This window comes from Sipha flava, unplaced genomic scaffold (assembly GCF_003268045.1).
Source record: "Sipha flava isolate LNK unplaced genomic scaffold, YSA_version1 258_pilon_pilon, whole genome shotgun sequence".
Lineage (NCBI taxonomy): Eukaryota > Metazoa > Arthropoda > Insecta > Hemiptera > Aphididae > Sipha > Sipha flava.
The window spans coordinates 301,145-320,782 of record NW_020272917.1 but is presented as its reverse complement, the minus strand read 5'-3'; the positions used below and the strand labels follow the sequence as shown (position 1 = coordinate 320,782).

The following is a 19,638-nucleotide window of genomic DNA, read 5'->3' as shown; positions in this document are numbered from 1 at the left end:
TAATATAGTCTTATAAAAGGCATATTAATAAAGATCAAATAATTTATTTTTAAAATATCTACAAATATAAAATACTGATTATTTAATGTTGTAAATAATCATGCCATTGAATAATACAATAAAATTATTCTCAATGTTTTATACTCAATTTTTTATTTAAATAAGTTATTATATAAAAGTAGGTATAACAATATTATTATAATACTCTTCAAATGAGAAATAAATTTTCAAATTTTATTATTAAACATAATAACTTAATATCATAATATTCTTTGTAAGTTTAGTACTGAAAAATGATTGGATTATTATTATTTTTTCTAAGTAGGATCCAACTATTGAGACTTTGCTCCTAATTTTTGTTTTTATAATGCTAAATTTTGATTTGACTGGAAAAATACATGGATTAGAATGGTGGTAGTTTTTTTTTATTGAAATTGCTATACTTCTTGTAAAGTGAAACTGCCTATGGCCAAATTCAAACCAGTGACTGTGCATTTAGCCACTAGCCATTTTATTCTGTTTTTGTTCTTGTTCATAGTATCTTAGATTTTGGCTTTTGCAAAATATGTTAAACACTCATTTTAAGAAAAAAATATTTTACAGTATTAATTACACAACTTTCATCAGTACCAATTTAAGATGATGTGAAATTATGACATATGTGACTTAGCATGTTATAATATAACTTGTTTTGCACCTCAAAGTAACTATATATTTAATTTTTATTATTTTTATTTTTAAGCTCACTCATAAATTATAAGATCAAACTTCACACACCAACATAAACACAATACAAATACAAAACAAAATTATATTAGATGAAACATTTTTTTATTTATAATTATATTTAACAAATATTTATGTATAAAATTAGTAATTTATAATTTATGTTTATAAACTAATATATTACATTATCTCAAAATCATCTCTTAGGTCGTTGTATTCAAGAACGTGCTTCTTAATAGCAGAATTATCTACCCATGTCACAAAATCTTCTAAAGGTCTGAAAATGAATAATTTTAAAAGTAACATTAATTTTTTTTTTCATAAAAGTTTCAATTTAGTTCAATTTAGAGTATAGTATAACATAATACTTAACATTATTTTTTATAGTTTTAAAAAAATCATATTGGGAAAATACATGGTTGCAATTTAAAAACTATGAAGTGTTTTACTGCCATTTATAAACATACCTATTTATGGAATACAATAGAACACTTTAAACAATTAAATTATATTAATTATACTCTTCATTTTATTTTTAAAAAAGCTTTAAAAATAATGTATTTGATAATCACTTCAAATATTTATTAAAAGTTTACTCAGGACTTCAAAAATCAATTTTATTATCTTTAGAGCCCACAGAACATGACAAGTTATAGCATTAGGTAATATATATAAAAAGTAATTATGCTTTAATTATTACCTATTGAATTTATGTTCATAATCACAGATTTAATATAAGATATACTCCCTAATCAAGTAAATATATTTTTAAATAAATTTAAAAATATCTTATTACTAAAGTATTTGAATATCAATAATTAATTAAAAATGAATAAATTGCCCAACAATTGATTAAAATAATCCAATACTAACAATTAATTTTTGTTGTATTATTTACAATACATTTTTCAATACACAAATTTGTTTTGTGGTTATATAGTTATTTGGCATTAGTTATAGTTATTATACTAAAGTGTTTTTGTTTTTTAACTTTTTAAAAGTCTTCAAACTTAACAATTAAGGATATTAGCATCGCAAGTATATTTTTGATACATTTTTGGATGTGATTAAGCGGCGCAGTTTGCAGGGATGAGTAGTGACTATTTTTTCTCGACAATTATCTTGCCCAAAAACTTTATTAATTAATTAATTAATGTTTGAAATTGCAACTATGCGTTTAACATGGTTTCTTTAACCATTATTCCACCACTGCCTTCTTAGAAATATTATTCTAATATGTCATTTTATAATCGTTAATAAATATATCATTTTTTTTAGTCTAGTTAATCCATTTTTATTGCAATATTGCTATCCCTACTTTTAAAAAATATGCTACTATTTTATATATATTATATTAAGATTCTTATAAAATATAATATACTCTTTTAATAAAAAACGTTAAAAAGATTTTAATCCTAAAAGAATAAAATAATATACAATCAAAATTCTTTTAAATACCTTGATACTAAGAATGCTGGATCCTTAATTAGTTGTGGGCCAACTCGAACATGTCCTTGTTCAATATAAGTAGTTGCAGATTTGAGTGTTTGGACCATTTTAGATCGAACCATTATAACAGGTAATCGACGTCTACAGAAACAAGATGCTGTTACTTTGGAACAAAGTTCAAAGTTCCTCTTTGTTGTTATTAATCCCATCATGTATCTAAAAAAAAAAGCTATCAGAACTAATGTAAGAATTTCAAAATGTTTGACTACCTAAATTTTGTTTGGTTTTTATAATTACATTTATATTATTGCAAACATATTCTTTTAGAATATTGAATAAAAAAATAATTAATATAATAATAATAATAATTAAAAGAATTTAAAGATTTAAAAGATCATGGATGTAACTGTATACTTTGTTCCTCACATATTTTGACAAGATTCATATATATATATATATATATAATTATATACTTATATTTATAAATAAGTCTTAAGAATATTTAACTAATAATTAATAAGCTAAATAATATTACAATTTTTCTAACAACTGAGCACCACGTTCATTTCTGAATGGATCTTTAGGATCTAGAGATTTTATCTTTTCTGCTACTGTACGTATTTCTCTAGATAATTTATTGTATCTGCAACAAATTAAAAATGTAATAACTATTTCTCAATAAAATCAAAACTGCTTACAGTGTATAATGTTCTCGTTTTTGAATCATGTACTTTTTCATAATTTTTAGTTCATGTAAATTGTTGTCTAGCTCCCATGATATGAAATCGACTTTCTTCAGCAATTTTTGCTCGTGAAATTTTAATTTCCTAACCATTTTGAAGCAATTACGGTAATTCAATAATAATGATCAACAAACAAAATTTAAATTTAAGTATTGACTATTAAGCACACCAGTGTAAGTAAAAACGTGACTGATAACATAAAAGATATGAGGAGATATGAGATATTGATTATCAGTCACCAAGAAGTCCAACATTTTAATTATAGAAATGTTGAAGAATTAATAAATATTAATTAAATGTTCTTGTTATATTGATAAATTAACAGCATTAACATTTCTGCCGTCTATTTTAGCGTATTATAATAACGTGTTGTTATATCATGATATACGAAGTAGTGGTGGGAACAATTAAGAGAAAATATTCGAAATACTTGATTATTTAATATAATCGATTGTTCTCGATTGTTTTAGTAATTATCTAGTGATTCGCTCAATAACGAAATCAATTGAAATAATCTAGTGAAAAATGCTCAATTACTCATAAGAGATAACCCACACTTTCTAGTATCGTAATGCCGTGCTAAGCGAAAACAGGGTAACTGCATTTTTTGTAAAAATGATATTTTTGTTTCTATAAGTAAAATTAGTGGTTTTACACCAATTTTTGATGTAAAAATAGCGTATTTCCTATATAAAAACCATCCTAAAATGAATTTTAAAATAAGAAAATACGTGGTAAGTCCAGTATATTTGATGTTTTCTAAGCAAAAACATGGTAAATCCAAATAATAAGCAAAAACTTGGTATATCACATGAAAAATAATGGAGTTATCGTGTTTTGGCTTATGTTAGTACGTTGGAAAAAAAGGGTATGTACGTGATATAAACATAAGTCACATTTTATCAATTAAAAACAATGATTATTTCATATTTGATTTATTATTTTATAAATTACTAAACAGATATCGATAAGAATATCATAGCATTAATCCGGTAAGTCCATTATTATAGAGTTATCAATTTTTCGCTTAATACTCCGATGTTGTTTTTATGAAAGTCCATTTTCTTCTTAAAAAACTCAAAAAAGTTAAAATAAAAAGTGTTCAACCAATTCAAGATGTAAAATTAGATACATGAGAAGTATATATCGTATTAACGTTATTTTTAGGCATGATTCACTGTTGAAAACGTTATTTGGTGTTTCTCAATTATCATGCTGACTGGAAATATCTATTTTCCTTTAGCACGGCAGCATAGTATTTATTATTTACTGGTTAGTGATTTATACCAACTAGTATGTAGTCGGTACTCGATTACTTTTTGTTTGTTCTTATTCATCGCTCATCATACTCGAAATATTTGTTATCTAATTATGTTAAAAATTAAAGTCTTAAATTAATAATCATTTCGATATTTATGGTTTTCCTTGTATCTTTATTTCCTTTTGAAACATTCGAAACACGTTTATGAGCAAATATTAATAATAATCATATTAATTTAATTTTGTTCGAACGGCAAGAATAATTAAGAAACACTCAGTTTTGATAATTTAAAATTATAAAATTCATACCTACCAAACAAATTTTAAGGTTTAAGAGTTTGATTACTTTGTCGTTGGATTACTGCTTGTGAAGATGCATTAATTAAATTAAATATTATAAATGGGATAATTTAAGATTGACATTTTTTAACGATATGATCATGGGCAGAAATGAGAAGGAAGTTGCTTAAGGGGACTAAATCCCTCTAAAAGTTTAAAGTAGAAGTCTTAGCCCCTCTGGTCGTTCGGTTTTAACAACAACAAAATGCTTTGAAATTATTGTCACAAATTCACAAATATAATTGTGAAATTTCTTGACAATTTTTAAATTGAAAATGGGTCACAAAAAACAAAAATATTTTGATTTTTGATACCTTATAAAAATAAAAATATTGTGATTATCAAACTACTTCAGATAATTGAATTTGCTGTATTTACTGTAATTATTGTTATTTAATTTAGTGTAAAGTATTTCGATTTAATCATTATTTGTAAGATTTGTTCTTATTACAAGTTATAATAATTATTATTATTATAACAGTTTTTGTAATTATAAAATTATAGTTAACATTTTTTGACATTTTTTTTTTTTGCCACGTTTAGTACAAAAGTCAAAGAAATACTGACCCAGGCTACTAAGAGTTTTTTTTTTTTTTGAGTAAAGGCCTCGACGACATAGGTCATTGGCCGAAAATGTAGATTTATGTAAACGTACTTATGCTGCTAGGTATACAGTTTTTTTTTTGTAGCTTGAATGTGAGATGAAGCTAGAGATATATACATTGGTTATAATACAAAATAAATAATAAATAGATAAATAGATAGAACAATAAAAGTAAAAAAATACCGTGTGTATAAAGGTTAAATTATTCTGTACAAATTAGTATCATTAATATAATATGTTGTAGATATATAAAGAATCGTTGTTGAGGCATTCGGTGAGGTTATATGGAATTTTATGTTAAGTTCTTTCTTCATTGAATTGGCAGCATTCCAACAGTAGATGTCTGATGGAGATTTCATGTCCGAAAGTCAGGGACGTCTCCAATCCTTGGCTATAGGGGGGGGGGGGATATTATATTATTAAAAACAAATCATCATAGTATACATATTTATTTTATTAGTTTATATTACAAAATCCCTACATCTTTTATTCTTAGCAAAGCGGTCTATTATGGTTTCTATATTTAATGCAATCTCCCTGTGAATATGTAAAAGTGCCAAATCTGTTAGTCTATTTTGGCCCATTTTACTTCTTATCCAAGTTTTCAATCTATAAAGCAATCAAAATAAAGAAGAAGCATACTTAAATTTAAAGCAAAATCATATTATTTAATATTTTAAAACATTATTATTACATTTAATATTAAGTGCAGTTATAGTATATTAATTAATTTCTTAAATATTGCGTTTAATCATGCAATTATGTCTAAATTAACTACTATTAATTGTTTAAGGGTAAACAAGAACCCAATCAGCTGATATAATATTATAAACCGTGCTAATATAATCACAATATATTATAAGATCAATTATTATATCAGACTGATATTATATTCTATGATCGCGAATACGTATTATGATAACAACATATCCAGACACCATTGATAAAAAGAAAAAATGCATTTAATTTAATATAAAATGTTTAAATTGATCAATTACTATGCAAGTCAGTCCACCTCACGGGGGGGGGGGGGAGAGATTGCCCCTATTCCCCCATAAGGACGCCCCTGCCGCAAGTGTTGCATGATCCGGGCTTACTATTTTCCATGACGTGTTTATGGGTGAGCCAGGTGTGTCCTATTCTTAGACGAGTTAGAATTACATCCTGTTTTCGGTTTAGATTTAGTGGGTTAGTCCATTTGCCTGTGATACGTTTTACCTCCCTTCATTTGTTATCTCTCAATAAGTGCCATGCCTTGCGCCATAGGTTGAATATTGTATTTTTGGTTTCTCTTTTGGGGTCATCTTTAGAGTACAATTTAATAATATCAGTAGTTTGATCACTCGTTGCTTGTTTCGCTGCTGCGTCTCCTCTTTCGTTCCCCTCTATGCTGATGTGACCAGGTTATCCATATTAACGTTATAAGTTTATGGGTATTATTGTGAAGGTTGATAATGTCGTTGGTGTTTTTATTTTTTTATTCTTTTTTTGTATTTTGAATGCTTATAAGAGTACTTAGAGAATCAGTGAGAATATTAGAATATTAAAAGAATGATTTGGCATCTCATTAATTAGTTGAATAGCTTTCCTGATCGTTAAGGCTTCAGCAGTGAAGATGCTGTTTAGGACTGGTAATCTAAATTTTTGTACTGAACTGCTAATAATTATCGCAAATCCAACACTAATTTCGGTTTTGGATGCAACTGTAAATACAAAAGTTTGATCTTTGTTTTATATTTTTTCATTATAAAGATTCCTAAATATCTGTGGGTTTGTATTATTTTTATTATTTTTTGCAAAACTAAAATTTATTACAAACTTATTTGGACTCCAGGGTGGTTTAATATGAAAGACAGCTTTGATAATGTGTATAGAATTAATTCTGAAAGTTTCAAAGAGAGGTTCTATTATTTTTCCAATTGGTTTGCTTGTGTTGGGCTTATAATTTTATTGTTTAATTTCTTGTAACTATTTTGTAAGAAAAGTTTTTTTTGATGCAATCCAATATTTTGAATTATCGATATAATATTGCGATATATAGTACCTCGACATTAGTCATTATGCCAATAGTTGTAAGTTTAATAATTTTAAAATATTACACTAAGTGGTCTGCAATATTTACCAAATATTTTAGTAACTGTTGAATTGTACGGGTTGCCGGTGTCATAATCATTAAGGAACATGAAAAAGATAGAAGGGCTTCAGCACCCCCAGTTTTTTCATTAAAATTGCGCCCCTGTACACCATATAATTTAAATGAACATAAAAAGGTCCTGGTGATTAGCACGCATAAGCCTTAATAATAGGTAATAAAAATACAATTTGTGGCGATTCGCGCACAATAATAATAATAGGGAAATACAAAAGCACGGCGGTTAGGGCATGTAAGCTTCAACGTAACGAATAATATAAAAAAATAACAAAATTTGGTGATTTGCACCATTAAAAACAATAATAATAAAATTTACGGCGATTAACGCACGTAAAACTGTAAAGGTATAATAATTATAAAATAAAAATTGCGGTGATTTGCGCTTGAAAAATTATAACTCTCCCGTACAGTGGTTTACACGAGACAAAGAAAAATAAATCGCCTACGAAAATTAAAATAATACACATACATACACGCGCACACAAACTTTTCAGTTACATAACACACGATAAAACGGACAACTATCAACAGATAATAATAATTAAACCCAATAAATATAAAAAATGATTAACGTACAGTGAGTGTGTGTGGGTGTGTCGTCTGTCGATGGCGGGACGACCTGGCTAATGTACCGTCACGGCGACATCGGTAAACAACGATATATACAAGGGCGCATGTAAATTCCGCCCAAAATTAACTACAGGTAAAATAAGGTACCAACATGTAAATTCCGCCCGAAAAAAATTGATAGTAAACACGTCCTACATATAATTTATAAGTTATAAGTAAGAAGTTCTTATTACTTAATGAAGTTTAAAAGTTTAAAGTTATTTTTATTTGTATTTTTCAACCAAAACCGTTTAGGTATAATAGCCAATAGGTTTAGATAAGATAAGATATGATTGACGATCGTCATCTGAGATTCGTTTGAACATTTAGTGACTTCCAAATATTATAACACGCCACGTTGCGAACTGTATGGTCGCATCGTACAGCACGGAACGCTTAGTTGAAAAATATATATTTTTCCGAGCGGAATTTAAAAATTCCATTTTTGTACCTACATATTTTTTCGTGCGAAATTTACATGTACCAACATTTTTTACTTGCATATTTTCCCGAGCGGAATTTATCATTGACCTTGTTTTTACCTAATCATTTCGGGCGGAATTCACGATAGCCCACGCAGTGCTGTAAAAACCGGATGTGCAAAGGGTGTATTGTACACAGGCCCCGGGCTTCGAACTATATATTATGGGGCCTCAAAAGGTCAAACGCTCAAAAAACGTTTGATGATTTGTTCAAAGTTTTGATTCGCAAAAGGCCTCGAGTGATCTATAATTATAGTTACGGTACTTGATATGTAGTGTAGGAACGTTTAAAAAAAATATGCTGATTAAACTGTATTATGCTAATTGTGTAAAAAGGATTTTAAGTATTATGGGAGTACAACCAATCTAAAAGATAAACCAAAAATAATAATAAATATGTTCCATGGTTCGGGCTTCGAAAAATAGTTCTATATTTTAAATTATAGCTTTACACAAATTAGGATCATACCGAGAATTTACATTTTTATATAAATACATATTGAATTCAAAGCCTAGGACACATATTGGTAAATATCCAAAAATTATCTCAGCATTTATTTTTAATTTTATACTTACCTAAGATCGTCAAAAAGAAGGCATCCTACTACATTCCATAATGTATCAATAAATAAGGAAGACTCAGACACTGAATTACGAAATGCTGAAACTTTAACGAGCTCTTCTACCTCATCAATTTCATCAGTTCTTTTTCTCAAACTATAGAACAGTTTTCCATGAAATCTCTTGTAGAAATTGATGGCTGTGTCGTGAACGGTTTTGATTTGGAGGTCATCGTGGACCCATTAATTGAAACGTTTGAATCGTTTAAATATTTGATTTTTTGGCTAGTCCCCAGAGTATGATGCCGTAATTCCAAATGGAACGGAGGAGACATTTGTATGTAAGAATATTGTTTTGAAAGATGTTGTTAGATCTTAGTAAGGGCCTAAATAGGTGAAGTCTACTGTTACTTTTTTCGTTTGTCTTTGAGGTGAGGACCCCAAGTAAGTAAATTGAAAGACTTATCGATATCAAAGGCCTTTTATCTGCTGCATTAATATCCCTTCCACGTTATCCACATAGTGTAACTGCTATAGAATGAGAATTATTAGAGGACTGTATACCTTTTTAAAACCATTTCAGAGTATGAAAACTATATTACCTACCTGGGTAAATATATCCAACGATGGTAATACCACTTATACGAGACTTACAATATACTATTGGAAACATAACGCCGAAGATTGTCCCAGGTCAATCATTAAAAACATTATTAAATGCCGTTTTCAGACGTTTGTGGTCTATAGAAGGAAATAAAATAGTTGCAAAAGCTACACTTATGAACCCAAGATTGAATAAAACTGCTTTTAGATTGAACGAAAACGCAGATGATGCCGAAAAATGGATATGTGATGAGCTGTGTGCGATGATTGGGAAACGGAAGAATCAAATAACAAAAGTATAGAAATTATTGATACTAATGTTCAAGAATAATCAAATTCTCTATGGCATCATTTTGACAGGTAGAACAAGTTGAAACAATTGTTACACATTGTGTGATGGTCACACTAATGTTACGCCTATTTACACTTCGAAAAAAATAAAAATGCATTATTATTTTAGCAGCAAAACAACCTTCCTAGAATTATTTAAATTAGGTTTATAATATTTATGTATCCCAGATACTTCAGTTCCGTCGGAATGCGTATTTTCTAAAAACTGGACAGATAATCAACAATCAAAGAAATAGATTTTTTCCGGTAAAAATTTAGATTAAATAATATTTTTTAACTGTAATTTAAACATTTTTAAATTTTTTTCTTTACTTTATGTATTTTTTATTTACAATATAGGTATTCAATTATAATTTAATAAGTATTGCCATTTATTTTTATTGTTTAAAACAAGGATAACATTTTATTTTATTTTCATAAAGTTAATAATAAGCTAAAATATTCCCAAAAAATACGACATGCTTAATTTTATGGTTCATTATGATATAAAATAATATTATGATTAGTTTATTTATTATAAGTTATACAAGGCAAGTGCGTACCCAAGTGGGGGAGGGTTGAGTCCGGACACCTCATTGAAATTTCTGCATACTCAACGATGTAATAGTAAATAGTATAATAATAGTATATTGGTAGTGTATTTTAAAATCCCATTACTTTCAATATACAAATTTTATAGATCATATATTATACCTATAATGTATAAACCATATTGTAGTATATTAATAGTAATTTGTTGGTATTGAGTTAAACTAAATAAAATAAAAATTTTGGACCCTCCCCCATAAAAATTTCCTGGGTATGCTCCTGATACAAGGTAAATATTGGTTTAATTGTTATTGAATCGAACAAACGATTTCATAATATACACTATTATTTATTAGAATTTTCAATTTTTGTTTAGTAGTCGGTAAATAGTAACTATCTACTAAGTAGGTACCTACTAACCCATACATTTTTATTCACTCGAAAGTGAATCTCTCGATTATTAAATTTTACGACTACTAACTTCACGATTATCGAAATCACGCGATTGTTCCTATCACTAATACAAAGAGTATTATTTGATTACAAATATAAAAGTTATCAACTTCAATCTGGTTCACACACTGTAAAATAGTTTTTTTTCCATTTACTGATAGCGTACGTCACACGATTCTATGAAATTTTTTCAGTCATATTGTAAACTGTAATCTTTTGCCGATAAACATAATTGGCAGTCGTATTTTCGTATTTAGGAGTACATAGATTGATACAAGCGGCTTACAAATAATAAATTGTTTTTCATGTTCGTCTTTCTGGTGCCTTTTAACTTTGTGATTATGACATCCTCACAGTGAATGCTTGTTGTCGTCGTTTTACCTTATTATAATTAAAACAACTAGTTCGTGTTACCGTTGTATAACAGTTTACGTATTATATAACCATGGCTGAACCTGATGAAAATCCGTTTGGAGATCCCACTGTGGGTCATCCTTTTCAGGTAATTATTGAATTACTTAAACGTTTAATATTAATTAAGTAAATTCAATAAGATAATAATATAGAAAATATTAAAATTAAAAATAAATGTGTATTTTTTTTTCTTAAATTATTATCTATTGGGCATGTAATATTATTTTTTAAATTATTTTAAATTATTTTATTTTTGGGAGGTATAAATGTTAAAAAAATAAAAACATGCTCTCTTTGTTAGTATATTACTATAATAATATTTATATTTTTAAGCTCTCATGCTTGTTTATTAGGTATTGGACTTACCAGGCTAGATTATACTAATAATCAATATACAATTATATTCTTACATTTAATAACTGTTGTAAATGTGATGAACAATGTAGAAAATTAATTACTAAATCTATAGCTTGAACATTGATTTTAGTATAGCATAGCTAAGGAAAAAAATTGTGTTTTAATTATTTTTTAGGATCCTTCAGTCAAAGAACTAACAAATAATAAAGTACAGTCTTTAATTGAAGACTTCAATCCATTTGGAAAGGAACAGAATGTTGCTAACAATGCGGTAACATTATTATAACTATTATTGTACATTAATATTTGTTATTTTTAAGTTAGTGTTGTGTTTTTAATATTTTACCTATGATGTACACAATATATTTTTTAGTTAAGTTTTTTACTGCATTATAGAATAGATTGTAGAGCCGTATTTGTTATATATAAACTTTTTTTACTAAAATGCAACTAAATCAACTTAGTCTATAATATTTAAAATTGTACTGAATTTGTATTTTATTACAGAAACCTCCTATACGAGGAGCAGCCAATCCACCATTAAATTCAATGCCAGCTGTTATGTCACCTACTCAAGAATATCCAGTTACACCACAAGTAGCTCCAACTTATGGAAGAAATCCTGGTGATGTGTCAGCTGATTTATTGGTATTTAATTTATTTTTCAATTTTATTTCAAAGTATATAAATATTAATTATACTAAATAAGGCTAGAAAAGCTGAACTTGATCGAAGGCAAGCTGAATTAGATAAAAGAGAAGAAGAATTACGTAATGCTACAATCAATGGTACTTTTCATTATTTATTTAAATATTTAACTATAAAATATAAAATAATTTTATACGTTATTTTAGTTCGTCAAAATAATTGGCCTCCATTACCAAAAGGATTTTGTTATCAACCATGTTTTTATTTGGATATTAATGTAGAAATTCCGACCGATTTTCAACATGTAGTGAGACAACTATACTATTTATGGTTATGTAAGTTGATAATTAAGTTTTTAATTGAAAACCTAGTGTTAATGTTAATCTTTATTGTATTATAGATCATACTGGTTTGCTTGTATGCAATATATTGATCGCTACTATTTTACTTTTCACTACAGCAGCGATTGGTGTATTTATTATGTCAATTATTTATACTGGAATGTTGGTGCCACTTTCATTTTTATTTTGGTTCCGCCCTGGGTATAAAGCATTTCGGTAAGTAATTAAATATATGTATATATTTTTTATGTATTATATATACATATTCTTTATTTTTCTTATATTATAGTGATGACAGTTCTTTCAATTTCATGCTATACTTCTTCGTATTTTGTATTCAATTTGTTATTTCAATAGTCCAAGCATTGGGTACTAAGGATTCAGGCTATAAGTAATTTATTTTTAAACAAGTATTTATTGACTATTGTGACACTTTTTTTTATTTATTTCTAGTGGAATATTTTCGGCCTTTAGTCTTTATGAAAATGCACATCCATTTTTAGGTACAATGGTCTTATTAATGGGAATTTCTTTTGCTCTTGGTGCAGCAATGGACTTCCTTTTATTGAATAAAGTAAAGTATAACTATTATTATAAAATAAAATTAGGGTTAGTTGGGGTTAGTGCGTCATTGGGGTACTGCATTATTTCAATTTATATAATAATAGATAAATATATTGTAGCAGGCATAAATTAAATATCGAATGAAATATTACTTAAAAAAAAAACAAAATATGTGTTTATATATGGCAACACTGTAATATAAATACTTGAAAATGTAAGTTTGATTAAAGAAATTTCGTTTTTATTAACAACTTTTGTAACATGACATCTTAAACTATAATACTTATTGATAGTTGAATTTAACGATTAAACTGACAAATTTAAGTCAGTATTAACTGAAAATAAATTTTCTATGCGTTTCAGTTATGGTTTTGATTAAATTACTTAAATATTCAATGACGTACTTAACCTGGACAAAAACCTATACAGGGAAAGTGCATTACTTAATATCAGGGCAAGTGCGTCAATTACATAACATTCAAAAACATATGGGTATAGCCTAGGATATAGTACTATGTTTTATTTATAATTTTTATGTTCACGAAATTTAAATTATTTTGGTAAATTGCTTTTATGAGTTTCATTAAGAAAATCTTTTTTTCATAATTATAAACTAATTTTTGTAAATACCCTATCAAAGTCTCATACATTTCTTGGTATAATAAAAAATATATGGGTGATAATCTTGTTTTATAAGATTAAGTAAACTGTTTAGTAAATAATAATTTTAGTAATCAAAAATCTGATTATCTTGCAGTTTTGTTTGAAAAACTATTTAATTTTTGTTTAATTTAATATTTTTGTATTTGTTTTATAAAATTACATTACATTTTTTTCATGTAAATGTTTATTTTGAGACAAGTAATACATTTATTTTACTATTGAAAAAATAAAAATATTCAGAGATTTTTATATTTTGACGCCCTTAACCCCTAGACTTTCCTATACATTTACTTATAGAAATATATGCAGATAACGCACTTACCCTAAGTTATGAGGAAAATGCGTCGTTTGAAATATTTTTAAAAAAAAATATTTTAAAAATTTAATATTAAACCAAATGCATTTCTGATAAAAATATGGATGGCTTATAACTTAAGAAACATATGATACAGCAAAATCATATACCTAAAAGTTAAGCTTGAAAAATAAAATAATTTGAACTTTTTTTTTATCAATGCACTTACCCCTCCTAATCCTATATTTAAATTTTTTATTTTATTTTTATTTTAGATTCACAGAATCTATCGTAGCTCTGGCGCTAGTTTTGCTAAGGCACAAGAAGAATTCCGTTCAGGTGTAATCTCTAGTGGTGCTGTTTCCAACGTCATAACATCTAACATCAGATTTTAAAATAATAAATTATAAATACTCAATATACTATCTATTTAACCCATAATATTACCTTTGAATATAATATATTGTCATCTTGTGTTCCATAATGTATATGTATATATGCGGTTATAAAAAAATATTTTAATCTTTTGCATAATTTAGCGTTATAGTCATTACTCAAATATTTTAATCCATGAATGAAAAGAGCAGATTAAATCATTTTTGTTGGAATCCTTTAAATAATTACTAGGATTTAAAAACCCGTTGGTCATAGAAAAAGTTTTGATGTCCTTAGATTTATTAGGATTTTCATTAAATTATCCTATTAATTATAATCATTTTGTTCTATAGAGTTAAAACATTTTTATGATAATTTATTGTGGTTTTGTTTTGTATACAATTTTTACAACATTAGAATTTTGTTTGTTAATATATTATACTATTCATTCCTACGTATAAGAATTATGTACAAAGTATAATTTGTTTTCTAATCTTGGATTTTCTAACTGCAGTTTTGCCATTAGATGTGCACGAATCAAATAAAAAAAGAAGTATATATATATATTGGAAATTAATAAAGGATATGAAATTGATTAAATGTGTAATTGCTGTAACAACTCCCTCATGTGTTCATTGCATTCAGGATTTTTTTAACGAAAATATCTGCAATCTGCATATTGATTGTATACAATAGGTTATATGGTGGTTTGATTACGAGACTGGACGGCTTATGATCGAATGGGTGTCCAAACGACACTACTTCACTAAGCATTCACTTAAAGTCGTCTGATCTGTTCGAATTATATTATTTCCAATAGTCATCTTGTTTACGAGTACATGACATTGTCAATCGTGCGGGTGAAGATATAACTCCTTTTTCATAGTGCGATGTTGTATAAAATGAATTCAAATGTTTCATTCAACCGGTGCCTAATGTACACGGTCGTATGGATTGGTAAGGGAGCCTGAGAGAGAGAGAATGTTACCGCATATCGTTCGGTAAACTCCTCGCGCTATACCGTGTTCTTGTCAGTGATTACTAAACTCTTTGTGGTCGCGGCCGATAACGACATTTTCAAACGAGCAAGCACGGTTGTCGTCGATTTGCGCCAAATCGTTAATGCCTACACGTCGGCATTGTTTCAAGTCGTAACCTTACCGTCGTGGCCGGGAACGCCACCAACATCTGAACGGCTCGGACGTGCGACGCGCGTTCGCTAACGAAGCGTTCGGATTTTCGGTTATTTTTTCGTCCTGAAAAAAATGGCGGCGCCAACGCCGATTTCTTTTGTTGACGGCATCGATTTCCCTGGCGTCCCTAGCATTTACCCGCCAGCCGTACGCGCACGCGATTGGCCGCCGGCCGGTCACGTGGTCACCAAACATGGCGGACGAAAACGGTTCGCGCGCGTTACGGCGTCCGCTACGCGCGCACTGGGTCACGATCGACGGTGTGCGTGCGTGCGCGCGCCCCGTGTTTTCGCGTGTGTGTGCGTGCACCCGTCCGTACGTTGCCGTGTGCGCGACAGAGACGGAGAGCGAATGAGCGAGTGAGTGGGCGCGCGTCCGTTTGCCGCCGATCGCGTTGGTGTGCGTGCGTGCATTGTATTCTCGGACGCGGTGTTTGCTACATCTGCCTTCTTCGCGTAACGTCCGGTCATTTTTTTTTTATTCCGTTTTCTCAACGGTTTTTTTTTCCCCCTCGACAATTTTTTCGCGTTACGTCTCGCTCGACGTGTCCGCTGTGCCACGATCATTTACGACGACGCTCATCGCACGCTGTTCGCAGTACACCCGTACGTCAACAACGCGTGCACCGTCCGAGGAAAATAAACCTTAGGGTTCCTACTACGCGCGCCCGCCACACGTAAAGCGTCCGCACCGCTGTTGTGTACACACGCATTTTCTCACATTCATTGTTGACGACCGACTTGAAGATGGTACGTTAAGGAAACGCCGCGACGTGTTTATTTTTATAATATTCGCCTGATTTTTATTACGGTTTTGCTTGAATCTTATTTTTATTTTTTACTTAACCGTACTCTAAGCCCAGCAATCGTGTTATTATTTTGTAATAACCCGTTGTCAAGCGGCTTTCCGGTAAAATATAATTCCTTTGTTCAAACGTTTTTATTTTTACGCTCTAGGCTGGTGGCAAAGCAGGTAAAGATTCCGGTAAATCCAAGGCTAAAGCGGTGTCCAGGTCCGCCAGAGCAGGCTTACAGGTATAAAATTTCATGTTTATTACATTTTTTTTAGTGAAAAACACCATAAACATTCAAATTTGATATTACTATAATATGCTAGAAAACCGTTAAACCCCCCCCTCTTTTTTTTCGTCGCTTTGACACTCAAAACGAACATTAGAGTATCTTGAGGATCGTTTTGCGTTCATCATGAAAATTTTTTACAGGTATTCTCTATTTCTCTGCTTACCAATGTTAAATTGTTGGTCATTCATATTGCTACATCAAGCTAATGTTCTTATATGTGCTATTATTGTCAACATGCGTTGTGACTGCATTTAGTTTTGTTTTGTTTGTAAATTATATGGCTTAAAATTCATAACTCTCCAGAGCAATAATTCTTAACTTGTGGTATGTGTATTTGTGGTAAAAGGAGCAAATACTTAATTTGTATTAAATAACTATAATAATTACTAAATATTAATTAATAAATTTGACTATTTAATCTCAAGTAGTAGGTATGTGAACATTTTCAAAACATTGTTGGTGCTAAGACTTATAATGGTTAAAAACTGATTTCATAATGTGAAATATTTCAATTTATATATTCAAAAATTACCTAAAACATGTACCTATACTTGATAATTTTTCATTTGTGTTTAATAAGTTTTAAATGTTCTGTAGTATCTTTTAATAAATATTTAAATTTCATGTTTCATTAATATATTGATATAATTAATAAATTGTTTTCAGTTTCATAATATTTTATTGTACCTATGTAATTCATTACTTCATACAGCCTCTGTTATTTAACTAACATTGTATTGATTTTTTATTAATAGATTTATTTTCAAATCTATATATATAGAGGATGCTTCAAAAAGAACACAGGATTTAAATTTGCTATAAATTAAATTTATTTCTTTTAAAAAAAAACAACAAATATATCAATCTCTTCAGGAAATTTAAGGTTCAACAGTAAAACCAATATAGGGCATATGACTCCCTACTAGTCCTACAGGCATTCTTTTCGTAAAATTTATCATCATTCGATCTCACATTGCCCCATCAAGTTCGTTGAGGACTACGAATTTCTTGCTTAAGTGCTGTCACGTGAGAAGTTCCCGGATAGACTTATTTCGTTGCATAGAGTTCAAAGCTACCCACTTCGATCTTGTGATTTGAAGCTGTATGATTTTTTTTCTTATGGTAATATATTAAGTCACGAGTATATCAGATAAAGTTCAAAATGTTTTGGAATTTAAGCAAGAAATTTGTTGTGTCCTCAACGAACTTGATGGGGCAATGTTTGTCCGAATGATGATAAATTTTATAGAAAGAATAATCGCCTGAAAGGCTAGTGAAGAGGGTCATATAATTGATATTGTTTTTTTACTGTTAAACCTTAACTTCTAAAGAGAATGATATATTTACTATGTTTTTTTAAAAGAAATAAATTTAATTTATAGCAGATTAAATCCTGCATTATTTTTAAGTCTTATTGCTAAGGATTTTGTCCTAAACATGAATACTCTTACTTGCCGTCATCAATCAAACCTTTGTTAGTTAAAATTTTCATTTTACTAGTTTGTGATTAAAGACAAATGCACCTATGTATAGTGTATTTTTATTATATTAACATAAAATTTTTTTTTTTTTTACAACTGTTACGACATAATAAAAGAGAATAATGTATTTGTATTATAATATGTTAATAACAGAGTCAATTATATTAATTTCCATTAAATAGTCTTATCAGACATATTATTTCACAATTTTTAATTACAAAATAATAATTCTTGTGGTATTCATTTAAGTGGTAACTCAAATTCTATCTTCTGATAGAATGATGTATTGTAGAGATAGAAATAGGTAGATGGACAATTTTACAAGAAAAATAGTTCATAAATTTTAAATTAAAATAAAAATGGTAAATTTATATAAAAAAAAGTCGATCCTATATAAGTTTTATTAATAGTGTATTTTAACAGAATTGAATGATATTTATTCAGTTTATATTCTGAAACTAATAGAATTCTAAAAAAAAAAAATTGTATTTACATAATTTGATATTTGAATTTAATTTAAATATATGTAAATTCATAATAAATATTCTTCTATTCCTTTTAAATTTGAATTCATTATCCTAATTTCTAGTTGTATAATTTTATTATTTTGTAGTTTCCAGTGGGCAGAATTCATCGTCACTTAAAGAATCGTACAACAAGTCATGGTCGTGTTGGAGCTACAGCTGCTGTTTACAGTGCTGCCATTTTAGAATACTTGACTGCTGAAGTAAAATTATTTTAAAATTATATATTTTTATATATTTAAACATTTTAAATAATAATTAAATATAGGTACTTGAGTTGGCTGGTAATGCATCAAAGGATTTAAAAGTGAAGCGTATCACACCACGTCATTTGCAACTTGCCATTAGAGGAGATGAAGAATTAGATACACTCATCAGAGCAACAATTGCTGGAGGAGGTGTTATAATAATGGTACTGATTTTACGTTCAGAATACTTACCTTTCTTTTTTTCTTTTAGGTGTTATCCCGCATATACACAAGTCCCTCATTGGCAAAAAGGGATCTCAAAAACCACAGTAAAACTCCCCGCCGCACAAGACTTTGATTAAGATGTAAAACATTTATTTTTAATTTGTAAGCTATGTAATATGATTTTCTTAATTGATTTGTCATTTGTACTTTTGCCTTGAAAATAATTGAATGAGTTTTATACCTCGTATATTATAACTGATTGCATTTGCTACTTTAGTATGAGTGCTGGAGGTATAAAACCTTATGGCATATTGTGACATAAGACTTTTTATTATTTGGTTAAGACAAAATAAACTTTGACTTTTTTTTAATATCAATTTTTTTCATTTAAATTATATCAATCGGAATATTTTTTCGATTACATAAATT

At 28.5% G+C, this 19,638-nt stretch overlaps 3 protein-coding genes across 4 annotated transcripts; 2 read left to right on the top strand and 1 right to left on the bottom strand.

Annotated features, from left to right (window-relative positions):
- Window positions 1-891: 891 nt before the first annotated feature.
- LOC112684904 (U3 small nucleolar ribonucleoprotein protein IMP3) lies at window positions 892-3,162 on the bottom strand. The gene is made up of 4 exons (XM_025556637.1): window positions 2,874-3,162; window positions 2,711-2,818; window positions 2,185-2,391; window positions 892-1,003 (listed from the first exon to the last, which is right to left on the bottom strand). The coding sequence occupies exons 1-4, from the start codon at window positions 3,008-3,010 to the stop codon at window positions 907-909; spliced, it is 549 nt and encodes a 182-aa protein (XP_025412422.1). The 5' UTR covers window positions 3,011-3,162; the 3' UTR covers window positions 892-906.
- A 7,837-nt stretch (window positions 3,163-10,999) lies between these two features.
- On the top strand, window positions 11,000-14,620 carry LOC112684900 (secretory carrier-associated membrane protein 1). 2 transcript variants are annotated; one of them, XM_025556631.1, is made up of 9 exons: window positions 11,000-11,361; window positions 11,806-11,901; window positions 12,138-12,278; window positions 12,340-12,418; window positions 12,485-12,613; window positions 12,679-12,835; window positions 12,909-13,010; window positions 13,073-13,193; window positions 14,417-14,620. In XM_025556631.1, the coding sequence occupies exons 1-9, from the start codon at window positions 11,305-11,307 to the stop codon at window positions 14,534-14,536; spliced, it is 1,002 nt and encodes a 333-aa protein (XP_025412416.1). In that variant the 5' UTR covers window positions 11,000-11,304; the 3' UTR covers window positions 14,537-14,620. The 2 variants fall into 2 exon arrangements, with proteins under 2 accessions (XP_025412416.1, XP_025412417.1); XM_025556632.1 differs by lacking the exon at window positions 11,806-11,901 and having other exon boundaries at window positions 11,001-11,361.
- A 1,495-nt stretch (window positions 14,621-16,115) lies between these two features.
- LOC112684901 (histone H2A.V) lies at window positions 16,116-19,582 on the top strand. The gene is made up of 5 exons (XM_025556634.1): window positions 16,116-16,458; window positions 16,666-16,743; window positions 18,886-18,999; window positions 19,065-19,194; window positions 19,256-19,582. The coding sequence occupies exons 1-5, from the start codon at window positions 16,456-16,458 to the stop codon at window positions 19,315-19,317; spliced, it is 387 nt and encodes a 128-aa protein (XP_025412419.1). The 5' UTR covers window positions 16,116-16,455; the 3' UTR covers window positions 19,318-19,582.
- The last annotated feature ends 56 nt before the right edge of the window (window positions 19,583-19,638 follow it).